This window comes from Ciconia boyciana, chromosome 11 (genome assembly GCF_034638445.1).
Source record: "Ciconia boyciana chromosome 11, ASM3463844v1, whole genome shotgun sequence".
NCBI classification, from domain to species: domain Eukaryota; kingdom Metazoa; phylum Chordata; class Aves; order Ciconiiformes; family Ciconiidae; genus Ciconia; species Ciconia boyciana.
Genome location: NC_132944.1, coordinates 6,745,447 through 6,759,404, shown reverse-complemented (window position 1 = coordinate 6,759,404; position 13,958 = coordinate 6,745,447). Strand labels below are relative to the sequence as shown.

Sequence of the window (13,958 nt, the reverse complement as noted above, 5' to 3'; positions counted from 1 at the left end):
TAAAAATGCATGCTAGCAATCACTGACTGTTTAAAAGTTATTAGTCAGTAGTTTTTCTATTACAGTAAATGTTTTGGAGCAAATGTGTCTTGGGAGAAAAATCTAGATCTTTTTCTGAAGTACTCAGGAGTTTTATAGAAATACTGGTATAAGATTCAAGGTTTATTTACTGTAGTCCTTTTCCATAAGTTTCCTTTAGTAAAATCTTAGGGAAGGCTTTTATAAACAGTGGGAAAGTGAGGACTAGGGGAGGCTATTTCTTGGCTTTAACAATAGAAATTGATTATTTGCTATGTATCTAGCTATCAAGGTTGTTTTCAAAATACTGATTTTGAGAAATCGATTTTTAAAAAATGGAAATATGTTAGGCAATTAGTTTCATTGTTAGACCTTAAATCATGAATAATGGAATTAATTTCCTGATATGCTATTTCTATGAATTGTTTTCTCTACAGTTTTTCTAGACACCATCTGTTTCCCTAACATATTATTCAAATGTCACTGGCAAATGGCTTGTGCAAAAAGATGAAATATTTATACAGGAAACAGAAAACCAAAAATAATGCTGTCATGTTCCATTTTTTCCTGTCAATTTGAGTTTCCTTCTTGCTAACACAGTATTTTGTTCAAGTAATAAATACCTCTTGTTTCCTCTGACTATGAGATGGTTTGATATAATCTACTAAACTTTACCATCAATCCAGAAAAATACATGCAGGAGTCTTTATGCTCAAGCCAGAAACATATCCACACTGTAATACTGTTGTTTATTTGCACATTTATATACTGGAGCTGGCTGGCTCGGTGGTAATGCTGAAAATTGGTTTGCTCTGTGTTGGTGCGATGCTGTGAATATCAAACAGGCAAAAAGTCAAACCCTGAGAATGTTGGCTTATATGGACTCATGATAAGTTTTTACTGATGATTCAGCTTTGAACCTTTCAAAAAGGTTCTGAATAAGGTGAGATAATTGTTTTGAGTGGCATTTGAGGGAGCAGACCTTCTGAGTCTGAAGGTTTTACACAGATACTATACTTGTTCACTTGAAGCCTACAGAAATTTGAGAGAATGCTACAAAGTTGAGTGCTCTGTGTTTTTGCCAGCCTGGCAATGTTTTAGTGAAAGTAAGGGTTAGTATTAACAAAACTGAGTAGTTCTGTTAAAACTAAATCATGTGATGAATTCTTACACAGATGTTGAGATTTAAATTGGTTGTTAGCTTGAAAAATGAGCTTTAGCAGTCTTTAATGCCACTTTCAGTGCAGTTAGACTTCTGTAATTAGACTAAAATTCTACCTGCTTGTGTTTTGTCGTGGCTATTATGTGAAGATATCCTTTAGCTTTAATGTTTTAAGATCAGAACTTGATGATACAATTTTAATTCTGCTTGTTTGGCAGATACTATTAGAAATTCATTTTGGTTTTACTTCAGTGATTTTTTAAGAGCTGTTTATATTTGTTTTAGAAATAATTTGTGAAGAAACAGTCCTAGCCAGCAGTTTTTTGCAGTCCAGTGGTTCGACTCCTACAGACCATACAGTTCCCCAGAGATGCTTTGAAATACCAGACTCCAGATATAAAAATCAGGTAACTGCTATCTTTCTGTTTATTTTATGGTATTTTTAAGTGTTCTTGCAAGCTTATTTCTGATATGAAACTTCTGTTATTATAGTAATCCATAGCAAAGTTTTTTTTATTCTCAGACCTATTATAATGGAAAAGGAGGTAGCTCCAAATTTGAGTGAAGGAGTGGTCTGCCTTGTAAATTAAACGCATAGTCCAAGTTTACCAGAGTTGTGAAGAACTGTTGTCACTATGTCATGACTTAGAAGTTTACCCAGTATTAGTATCTTATCATTTAATATCCACTTAGATACTGAGTGTCAGACTTCTATCTTATTACAATATCAGTTTTTGGAAGGTGATTCTCTTGCTAGCAGTGTGGAAGAACCTTCTCCCTGTCAATAGGTAATGGCCTTAATTTGTCTCCTTCAAACTCCTGCTGTTAACTTCTGTATTGTGATTTCATTTGTTGTCTTGGAAACACTCTTCATGTGCATGGCTTCAAGGAATGAGACAGCAAGACTTTTGGGAATCTCTTCCTTTGCTACCAGTGTAGTTGGTCTTGTTCCTTTACCTTTTTGCCTCACTTTACACTACTTCAGTAAAAATTTGTAGTGTGCTGAAATGTCTATGGGTTGCAGGTTGGATCTGTTCTCAAGTCAGCAGTGGAGTTAATTTTTTTTTGCCTTAATTGAATGCCCAACCTAAAGTAAACAGGATCCTTGAAGGATAGCTGTTCAGCTGCCCATGAGTACAACAGTCAGGACTTTGCTGTGAATTGGCTAGCTTTAAAAAGCAGGAGCCAACATTAACTTTGCTTTTCATGTATGCTGAAGTCTGACAGCAGCTCTAAGTAGTTGATAGCTTCCTGATGTTTTCTTCTTCTCCTTAGGCACCTGCCTCTCTATTGGATTCAGGCAAAGAGTATGGAAGTGGTCATCATATGTGGTAAGCTAGATATATAAACTCTGGTTTAAATCCTTGTTAGCTTTTGGGTGGTAATAATGGATGCTGCATTTTTAAACCCAGCCTTTAAGGCAGAACAGTCTCTTTCATTGTATGTTGCCTGTGGGGTTTTTTTGAACCAAAATAAATTTCATGGTGTAAAGTGTTTTTAACCTTTGAACTCTGGAATGCAGTTGGTAGTTTACAATACAGCTATTGCTGGTTTTGAAAGTGCTTTAACTTGTAAGGATATGCTTATTGGGGTTGGGAAATGGAAGATGAGTTAAACAGTTTTTACTTCCCATAGAATTATACACTACCAGCCTTTAAAATCAATGGCTGTATGCAGTATGAAGGTGTCTTACAAAATTACACTTAACCATAGTAACAAAAGTAAACCTCAAAGTTCTGAGAAGCAGCACCATGAATTCTAGGTAGCTATGACTGTTTTTAAACTCAAGCTTGTACTTACTGTGGGTTGTTATCTCTTTTGAAGTTTGGATCGTTCAGAGGAAGAACACTGTGCAGTGCCCGACCCCTGTAACACCATCATCTTGCCTTTTAATTGTATGTCATACACTGCCACAAACCAAGATTTTATCCAGCACCTTTCTGCCTTGATAGTGCAGACTGTGCAGAGATCACCCCCCTCGTTTACAGAGAATAAAGGAAGCCTTCCAGGTGATTCCAGAACCACAGACAAAGAAGATGGATATTTTGAAATGGGACTTCATGAAGGAGATCAGACTTTTGAGTTCAGCACTACTTCAGATACTTTGTCATCTGACAACATAGCAGTAGAGAGTGTTGACATAGTCAAAATTCTCTGGAGTTTTTGTATTCACATTCATAAAGGACTCAGGCAGTTTGCTTCCTGTTTGGTTTTGACTGATGATATGCTAGCTGTGTTTGAGATTCCTCATCAGGAATTGAGAGGAAATTGCCAGCACATCTCTTCTGCCTTGAAATTAACACTGTGTTTTCCATATACTGATCTAACAGAATTTGGCTTTCTCCTGCCAGAAATCTGTTTAATGCTGAAGCTGAAAAACAGTGACAACTGCTTGTTTATTGTTTCAGACTCCCAGAATCTTCAAGACTTTTATTCCTGTTTACACACATGTTGTGCTCAACACTACACATCAGTGTTACCAAGCTCCACATTGTACTGTGGAAAAGCAAACCTCCAAGAGTTTCTCTGCCAGCTTATGGAATTGAACTGCATTTCAGCAGAAGATGTTGAAATAAAAGGTTGTTTCCCAACATATCTTGTTTATGGGAATAAAACCAATGTTCAGAAAATCTTGCATCAACCAGAGTCAGCTGGCAATAACAAAGAATGGTCAAAAAATGTTTTGTGTTCTGCACTTTATTCTTCAGTGTATAAATCTTCTGACCAGGGTCCCTGTGTAGTCCATCCATGTTGGATATTTCTAACACCCCAGCATTTGTACATAGTAAAAGTGGATTTCAGTTTACTGCCAGGTAAATGGGTAGGCACAGAAGACTTGGAAAGTGTATTTAAGCTGAATAGGATTCCGTTAGCATCACTTGTGTTGCATCCGACTCATGGTTCCATCCAGCAGAAGGGTTCATTTTTGGATGGGCATGTGCTGGAGTTGCTCGTTGGATACAGATTTGTTACAGCAGTGTTTGTTCTACCTCATGAGAAATTCCACTTCCTAAGAATCTACAGTCTTTTAAGGACACTCCTGCAGGATGTTAAGACTATTATTATTTTCAAAGCTTCAAACAAATCAGATGCTATAAGAAATCACGTTGTGGAGGCAAACAGACATGGTCAGTCAGCAAGGTAACAATTCCCATAAAAGGTCTACTGAGTGGTGCTGAAGTTAATGTGGCCTAGTCAGTGTTTACAGTTGTCATTGTAATTGTTTTGGCTTGTAGTATTAATGAAGTACTTTTTTCATTCTGGTAGTCTGTACTATGTGTGAATGGTTATCCTGGGCTGTACCTGTCTAACTTTTTTGTTTGTTTCTGTTTTGTTTTATGGTTGCAACATAAAACCTATTTTCTTGTGGAAGGAGACTTCCTATTTCATATGCTTGGTCTCATAGGCTGAGGTCATGGCAGATGGACAGTTATGCTCAAGAGAAATCATTTAAAGTAAACTATTAAGAATAGAAGTTGCCTGTTCCTAATTTCTGTATGAAATATTAAGTATTAATTTTTGTAGGGGAAGAGCTGTGTATTTCCTTAAATTTTGATTTAATGTGTGTTCTTGGATCTCTTCTAGCTTTTGCAAGCCTCATCTGACGCTGTCATCTCTATATCCATCTGAATTTCTTATGCAGAAGATAACAGAAGATAACCAGATTCCTGTTCACCTTCATGTTTCTATGTCTCTGCAGTATGTGGCTGGGCTGAAAGGAAGTGCCCTAGTTGAGTTTTTCCATGGCAACATTGCAGAGGTATTGTGCCTAGCCCAGGTGTATAAAAAGATGCCTTGTGGCCTTTCAGTACTAGACAGTATTTTAAAAAGGACTTTCCTGATCAAACTTAAAAACAAGAGTTAGGCTCTGCAAAACCTGGAAGCGTTTTGGTCAAAAACCTGTTTTTGTTACTCCATTTTGGGTTTCCCACTACAGTGATTTGGATCCTGCCAGGCATACTCTGCCTTCAGGATTCTTGATACAGAACAGGAGAGTACATTAGTGTATGATTACTCTAAGAATGTTCATCTTATTTCTTTAAAGTGGCAAAAGGAAAGAAAATTACTGAAGTGGAATTATTTTGTGATGGTATCTAGCTATATCAATAAATGTCCTGACTCCTTTGTGTAATATAGGTGCATGAATATAACACAACATGCGCATGGGTGTAGGGACTCCAGAAACATAAGCAGATAAACCTAACTTCTGAATAACAGATTTATAGTCTGTGTGGGGAACATCAAATTTAAAAGTACAGATCTTACCTTTAAATTCATAATGTGGCTTCTTAAGTGATAAATCATTGTGGTCTGAGTACAAATGTCAATTGAAAAGCTTATTGAGGAACAGACATTTTTTCTTCCTTTATCTCACTTCCAAATCTTTTAAGTAAGCACAAGTTAAGTTGTGCTTTTCTTCTTACACCAGGAGAAGCTGATAAAGAAAGCAGATCAGTCATTTGAGGATTCACAGTAAGCTTATCAAGCTAGAAGCTGGGAAGATGCCTAGCTGGAACAGCAGCTGTAGTGGCAAGCTGTGCTTCTGTCCTCTCTCTTAAGGACCTCTGAGTCCAACCCCTAAGTAGCATCTGAAGGCTCAATAGACTTGTTGAGGCTTGGGAGGCACTGCTCATCTGTTGATTAAAATTTTGTGTGCAGTGTCTGTTCTAGAAAATCTTTCTTGTGCACTAGATGTTTGTGTCTTTTCTAGTTTTGGTCAGAAAACAAGAAATAATTAGCCCACAAAAGAATAATTTTCTTACATAAACGCAAAACACTTTCAGTAGACCGCTGTTGTGTTCACCTCAAAGCTGCTGCATTTAGCAGCTTTGAGGTGAACTTCTGCTCTTTGACTATAGCTTGTTCAGATGCTTCAGATTTTGAAATTGTTTTTATAATAGTCTAAAGTTGCCTCTAAGATGATGAAACTATCTGAAATATCAAAGTGTGCAAGTGATTTATGGAATACAATTTACATCTTAGGTGGAAAATGAAGAGTTGAGACATCTCATGTGGTCTTCAGTTCTGTTTTACAAGACTCCCAATGTGGAAGTGATGGCTTGTGTGCTTCTCTCAACAAAAGCTATTTACTTTCTGTTGGATGATTCTTTCATTCATGCTGATGAGCACCAGTCAGGTAAGATAGCTACTTTGACCCTTTCAATAAGGTTACCAACTTAATCCCTGTCTGTGTGTTTGTCTTCAGTTTAAGTACCGGTTTTGGTCGATACTGTTACTTGGATCTCCTAGTTGAGGGAGAGAGTGGCACAGTTTGCTTTATGCAAAGTACTTGCATGAGGCTTTTATGTTAAAAAAAACAGGGTCTTGAGTCATGGCTGCTTCTCAGACAGGTCTGTCCATGTGCCATTGTATCCATGCTTTTTTCAGATGTCATTTCACAGTCCCTAGCATCACCTGGGCAGCTAAGGGCCCTTTCATAACCAAAATGGTAAGTGAGGGATAATGAAACTCATGGTGTGCATTCAATTCATGTGTGTGGTTGGTTAATGCATCTGCTAATTTAAATCTGTGATGTGATGGCTACTTCAAGAAACGCTGCTAACAAGGAGATTTGGTTGTATTTGTTACTTGAGAAATTATTAGCCACTATTCCCACCTTCTTCCTAATTTCTTCCTTCAAGTGTGATACAGGTGTAAGATTTTAATTATAAAAATTACGCTTATGGAAAGAAGGATCATTTTCTTTTGACTCTTTTATCGTATATCCTTTTTCAACAGATTTTTGGAACAAAGAAAACTCAGATTGTGAGAATAGTTCTTTCCACCTCTCTTGCTGCTTTGTGCTAAAACTTAATGACCTGCAGTCAGTAAATGTTGGCCTGTTTGACCAATACTTCCGAATTGCTGGTGGGTACATGTTGTGCTTTAAGTTTTCCAGTTCTGTTTTGTCTGTTTAGTCTTGTCTTAGATGGATTCCTGTTTTTATTTTATTAGTGAGATGGTAGAGTATATTATTTTGCTGCTTTTTCTTAAAATAAATTAAGTTAATGTAACACTGGTGGTGTTGTACCAGTAGGCTGATAATACTGCTGTGCAATGACTTGTAACTGAGGTAACTGCGAAGCTTAATATCAATTAATTTGGTCCCAAAAGTGCTTTTAAAAATTCTTCTGTCTTAACAACACATCAAAAGGGAAATCTAAAGACTTTCTTGTTCTGAGGCTTTGGCTTTCAATAAAGAGTAAAATCATGTTGCAAAATGCGTAGTTGATGGTTGACTTTTTGGATGGAAAATGAGGCCTTAAAGTTTATGAAAGGTAATGATGTCAATTTAAAATTTAATGGAAATAACATGGGTAAAGTTTCTGGGCTGGTGCTTTGGCTCATCTCCCACTACATGAGCGATACATTCCTGTGTTCTAAAATGTCTTCTAATTGTGTTGAGACCTCAATGGGGTGAATCTCCCTTGTGGAAATGATGTAAGGTGACCTTACATATAACAGGTTCACAAGGAAAACTGAGGGCAGTTTTTCTGTAAGATAAATTGTTGATGATAAATTGTTAAACGGATGATGATGATAAGGTTGAACCCCTACAGCAGTAGTTGAACAGTTAAATTGTAAGCATACATCATATTTTAAATCAAGATAAATTCTGTTCTTTATTTTTTGAGGTATTTGTAAGGATTCTATTTTCCAAGTATTTGAAAGCTTTCTGAATAATGATGCATGTTTTCAGGAGGAATAACCCTTGCAAGAAATCTTTTTTGGTGACAGTTGCATGTTGGTTGAAGAAATTATCATCATGCCACATACAGATTTGTGAGTGCACCGGGTAAACGACCTCACACTTGTGGGGATAACTGTTTATATTCTGTCTTCTCTTCAGGACACTCTGCAGATCATATAGTGACCTGCCTGACAAGGGACAGTTACAACACTCACACCTTCATACAGCAGCTTATGGCAGTTCTGTCATTGCTTGCACGCACACCTTCACCTGAACCAGTAGATAAAGACTTCTACTCTGAATTTGGGAGTAAAAACACAGGTAAGTGGTCTTTTCTATATGTCATGAGTTATTTAGGCATCATACTTAGGGCATCATCTAAAGTGTACTGATTAAAAACTCTTTTGAGGGAAATTTATGCATCAATTATTTCCTATTTGATACTTTAACCAAACTCCCTGACTTTAATTATCTTACACGTGCTTTATCTGAACAGAATTGTTAAATATAAACAGTCTTACACATGTGATGTTAGTGATGGCTTCGAGTCCAGCAGAAATGGCACTTCCTATACAGTATTTTCAGGTGTGTACTAGTGTAGTTCCCACTGCAAATTTCAGCCTAACCTATAAAGTCTTGTAAGTCATCAAAGAACAGTGAAGGTAACAAAGTCTGAAGGTTACATTTTTCCTCACTTGATCAAATAAAAGAATCCTGTCATTCTGTGAGAATATAGCAAAGTGAAATCTAGACTTTTTTAAGGTGTTAGGTTCAACTCCCAATATTGGGTGAAACTTCTGCTTAGAATTCTGAAGCTAGTTGAAGGCATGAAATAAAATGGCATTTTCTTGAAGAATGATTGTTATTGTTACTGTTTTAAGGAGAGGCTGTGTAAGCCCAGAAAGTGCAAGGTTTGGGAAGTCATATCTTTTATTAGACCAATTGATTTATATGAAAAAAGCAGGCATGCTTCCTTCAAGCTTTGCTATGTTGTATTTCAGTGCTTAACTTATAGGGAATAATGGACTGCAGTGTCACCTCCTGCCACTCCAGAACGGAGCATGGAGCAGAGGAATGCACTCATCCAGTACGGATATAAAAGCAATTCATATAGAGTGGTTGTCGTCTTCTTTTTTTGTGTTTTAATTTCTGCCTTTTCTCTCTGCTTAAAAGAAGCAGGGATTTTATTTGTCTTCAGTGATCTGATAATGTGAGTTCAAAGCTGGGGAGTGGGAAGGAGGCAGAGGAGGTCAGCTGCTAGGGAGGTGGATAATCTCTGATATGAGAATCCAGCTGTATTTCCTTTAACCTCTTCTGCCATTGCCCTGAACTAGTTACATGGTTAGAAATTTGCAGAAAAGTATGTTGGTAATGCAAGAGGGACTCCAGTAGAGATCTGTAATCCAAATAAAATTATTCCAATATTGTATATAAGTAAAACAATATATGAATAGATACAAAACTTGAATTCTTCCAGCTGCAGCCAACTGTCAAAGGTTGTTGCTTATCCTAATGCATTAAGAAAGTATTGTATAGTACTAAATGGAAGTATAATAATGTGTTTCTTGCAGGAAAAATGGAGAATTATGAACTGATTCACTCTAGCAGAGTAAAATTTATTTATCCAAATGAAGAGGAAATTGGGGACCTTGCTTTTCTAGTGGCAGAGAAGATGGATGGTTTGACTAATCTTCAGTCCCTCAACATCCTTCTGTATGTGTTGGCATTTCAAGTAAATAATGTCGAAGGATCTGCCCAAAACACTAGTTCGCTTCAACCTAAAACACTTATATTAACCAGCTCTGATTTGTTCCTCTTTGATGAAGATTATATCAGTTACCCACTACCTGAATTTGCTAAGGAACCACCAAAGAGAGATAAGTATCAGCTTGCAGATGGAAGACGAATCCGGGATTTAGATAGAGTACTTATGGGTTATCAGACATATCCACAGGCCCTTACATTTGTGTTTGATGACGTTCAGAATCAGGATCTGATGCAGAATTTAACACTGGATCACTTTGGAGAAACTGATAGTGCCCCAAAGGGAAATGCTAAACAAGAAGGCAGCAGGAGCAGAGAGATCCAGTGGTACATCTTTATCCCAAGTGCAGAAAGCAGGGAGAAATTAATTTCATTGCTTGCAAGACAGTGGGAGATCTTGTGTGGTAGGGAACTGCCTTTGGAACTCACTGGGTAATTATTGCACAGCTAAGTGATTTCAGTGTATTATAAGGTAGAGCACAGTGTTTAAATAGATAATGCCTGTCAAGTTCTGCTTTTTTAATAAAGAGCTGACCTGGACTCTCTTGCTCCCTGGTGCAGTGAACATTTAGTATTACATAGAAATACTCTGAAGTGTTAACTGGGGACTGAACTTCTTGTAAAGCCTATTTTTTATGCAATAGTATATAGTGAAAAAATCATGAGACATCCTGGGAAACTGTATGGAAAAATTAAGGAGTCAACACTAGATATGCTGTCGTCTAGGGCTGTTAAGGTTTCCGCTATTTTTCTGTATATATCAGTCTTGCTGTTCTATACAAATTCTACTCTGTAAATAAGGGTAAATGCTCGTGTATGTTCAAGTGCAATGTTCTTTGTACGAGAAGTATTTTGAGTATGCTGCTAATGCTTATTATTTAATGATCTTACAGTTTTACATATGTTTTTCTTTGAGGCCAAATGTAATTATTTGCTGCCAATCATGAACTTAGCAGTAAAATTTGAGCCACAAGCAGGTGACATTTACATATGAAATTAGTTTCATGGGCATTCTTTTTCCTTATCCTAGGATAAAGAAGAATTGCCTGTTAAAGATCTACTCAGTATGGTCTTGAAAGTGGACATACCCAACATGGGTATATGAGCATTTTGTCAGCAAATAATGAATTTGTATCTCTGATCAAAGTCTTTCTTTTGCCTGTTTTGTCAATACAAATAAAGTGTAATTTGACAGTTTTCTTTTGGCCTTGTCTTTATTCAAGTTTAACTTGTTTTTGCAGGATACCATATGGCAGTTCAGCAGCACATATGTTCCTAGAGAGCGTATTGTAAAGTATGAAATATACAGCAAGATGAAAGAAGAAAATAGTTTACTATAGCAAGTTTGTACTGGTTCATAAGTAGAGCTGAGTCATGGAAACTGAGGATCTGCAGCTTCTAAACACAATTTAAGGAAGATTTATTTCAAGTACTTTTTCTTCTTCATCAGACATTAGGGATTTGCTTTCCAAGCTGTCATCTTTAACTTGAGTATTACTGTACCCAACAAGTTTTAGCCTCCCCCATGACAGTAAAATCCCTACTCACTATTAAGACAAATACTCAGACTTTGAAAAACTGTTCTATGTCCACTGGGATTAAGAAGGGAAGGACAGTTTTGATACATATGTGCCAGCTGATGTTGCTTAAAACCAATGCTCCTTAAAAAACACATAGAAAATTTTAGGTTGGAAGAGACCTCTGGAGGTCCAACAGTCAAGCTCAGAACAGGGCAAACTTCAAACAGATTGCTCAGGGCCTGGTCCAAACAAGTTCTGTGTTTTCTCCAAGAATGGCAAGTCCACAGTGGCACTGGAACTTTGGTGGTTCCATGGAGTATTTTTCCATGCTGATGGGGAGCTTGGCTGTGCTCTTTGGGCTCCAGATGCCAGGAATGTTGCAGTCAGTGTGAGGATGACAAAGACAGACAGCCAAAGTCAAATTGTATTGCAAGATGCAGTGGAGTTCCCTAAGCAACCAAAGAGGTGAGGAGCATTTCTTGAGTGCTGCTCTGTTTTACAGTTTAGAAGAGGAAACCTAACCCCTCTCAAGCTTAGACCAAACTGAACAATTAAGGTAGGTACTGTAGGCTCTTGGGGAAAACTAAATTTTCCTGTACTTTAGAGGTCTTCTCTTCCCTGAAATCTCAAGGATACTTATGTTCATTTAAGCTTAATTTTCATTAGGTAGAAAAAACTAACTTCTAAAATAAAACTAGGGATAAAATAATTAAAAGCTTAGGTCTTGATTAGTTCTTTCTGAAGTAACTCTGTTAATCACTTTTTGTAATTCTTGTAGGTAACACTTAAGAGGAGCCTGTGGCAACTCAAATAGTCTGATCTGCAAGGATTTGAGAACTTACCGTATGAACAGATCATTTACAATATGGTTTAAGTGAATACAAAGGGAATCTGTAATGAGTCCTGTGGAACTCCCTAAGATTTGAGCCAACATGAACGGAGATACCTGCCTCTCGTACTAGGGGCTATACTTCTTATTGTTTGTGGATAAGTCAGCCCTCCTTCCATCTTATTTGCAAGGCCTGTCCTGGGCGATGCTTTGTGCTCAAGATAGACCTGAGTTCTGTTTCTAAGCGTCTTTTGTAAAGCCCAACTGTTCAGATGTATTTTAATACACTAGTGTGTATCATAGAATCATGCATTAGAATAAGCAAAGATAATCCCCTGCTTGTTATACATAGTTTGGGCAGTCAAGGTCTCTTTTCAGATTTTTATTGCAGCAAGAACACAGCTGTGATTAAACTTGAAATTCTTTAAATCCACAGCTGTTCAAAACATTAAATATGTCCCTTTGGATCAGATTATTAATCCAGGAAACAGGTACAATTCCCCCTTGAGCTCTTGGTAAACACTCATCACATTTTAAGATTAACAAAATGCTCATTAATTCATTAGATATGTACTGCAGTATTTCTTGATTCTTCCATTAAGTGTCTCATCTATGGTGCTATCAGAATTTTTTATTTTCAGGGTATTTTTTTTCAATAAATAATCTTTTATACTCTGCCAGGTAAAGCATGGGCTATGCAAAGTAAAGTGTCTTCCCTGATACTTTAGCTCTTGTTCATTTTTACCTGGGGAAAAGAAAAAAAACTAAACAACCAAACCCAAAACAAGAAATCCCCCTCTCTTCTGCTACCAGATATCTGATCTCCTGCTCTTTTGCCCATGTTAAAACTTGCTGGAGTTAGTGCTTTGTGGGTGCAAATTTCTGTTCATTTAAGTGCAATGTTAAGCTGAAAAATTCATTGTTGTTCCTCAGCGCCAGCCTGTTGTCTTTATTGTATAATTCTAACAATCTTGTTTCTAAATGTGGGGATTTATTTAAATGAGTTTTCCTTGAAAATGTACAATCCTTCATTTTGAACTTTATGAATTGGCTGATTGTTTCATTTCATAAAGATTTCTCAGCTTTCCACAATTAGTTTCTACAGAAAGTTCTGTGAAGTAGCTGTGTAAGCAGTTGTGGTCACATGAAACAATCTTGATTTCTTCCTTTCTTTTTGCAAGAGCGCTATGAAGCCCTGCATGTGTATTTGTATTTCTTTAGTAATCCCTTATACTCATATCTTTTACAGCTTCCAACCCTTGTTCAACATTAAGACAATATCTAAGTAGCTAAAGTTATGACCAGATGCCTGCGTAGTCAGGTGGGGAGGCGTTTTTCAGGAAAGTATCTCCTAAACCATCTTAGACTTCCATAGTCTGGCTTTGCAGCTGTTGTAGATGTGTTCCACCTTAGGAAGACCCATGCAATTACTTATGTTCTGTGCTTTCTGCTGAGAATCTGGCCAAAGGTTTTAAAACTTCCCTTGTATTACAATTGAAAAATTGTAAGTGAATCTCATTAGGAAGGAAAGTAAATGAGGTGCTGACCTGAGCTAAACTGTGTTTTCTTTACAAGAAGAAATGACAGTGTGACCTGCATCCTGTCTGTCCTGTGTCCATTCCCATGCTGCTTTTACAGCACTCTGTGATCTGCCTGGCTGTAGATGTACTGAACAGTGATGTATTTGCATCAGCCCCTTTGACTCATCTTCCTGTTCTTGTCAGCTTTGATAAGGAGTTTCTTTCAAAAAAAAAAAAAAATCAAAGTAACACAAAATGCTGCTGCTTCTTGCTTGAATGTCTCTGACCAAAAAGTTTACTTCTGCAGTATTAATCTTCAAACATACCAAATCTTAGGTGGACATGCAGCAACACAAGGAAAAGCATGAAGTTGTGGTTCAGAGCAGACAGACTACAAACTTCTGTTTCCTGCTGTCTACCTCATCATCAAGGGCATTTAGTAACTCGGAAAGCT

General features: G+C 37.1%; 1 protein-coding gene across 6 annotated transcripts in view; it reads left to right on the top strand.

The window, feature by feature from the left end:
- The window catches only part of NISCH (nischarin), a 32,147-nt gene extending 21,315 nt beyond the window's left edge, over positions 1 to 10,832 (top strand). The window contains exons 14-21 of one of the 6 annotated variants that reach the window (XM_072875864.1): positions 1,466 to 1,587; positions 2,456 to 2,511; positions 3,005 to 4,321; positions 4,766 to 4,826; positions 6,164 to 6,317; positions 6,920 to 7,048; positions 8,031 to 8,192; positions 9,443 to 10,832. In XM_072875864.1, coding sequence (XP_072731965.1) covers positions 1,466 to 1,587; positions 2,456 to 2,511; positions 3,005 to 4,321; positions 4,766 to 4,826; positions 6,164 to 6,317; positions 6,920 to 7,048; positions 8,031 to 8,192; positions 9,443 to 10,071 — 2,630 coding nt within the window. In that variant the 3' untranslated portion in view covers positions 10,072 to 10,832. Of the gene's footprint in view, positions 1 to 1,465; positions 1,588 to 2,455; positions 2,512 to 3,004; positions 4,322 to 4,765; positions 4,941 to 6,163; positions 6,318 to 6,568; positions 6,637 to 6,919; positions 7,049 to 8,030; positions 8,193 to 9,442 lie in introns of those variants that run through there. The other 5 variants (XM_072875863.1, XM_072875865.1, XM_072875867.1 and 2 more) reach the window with 5 other exon arrangements.
- Positions 10,833 to 13,958: the final 3,126 nt, after the last annotated feature.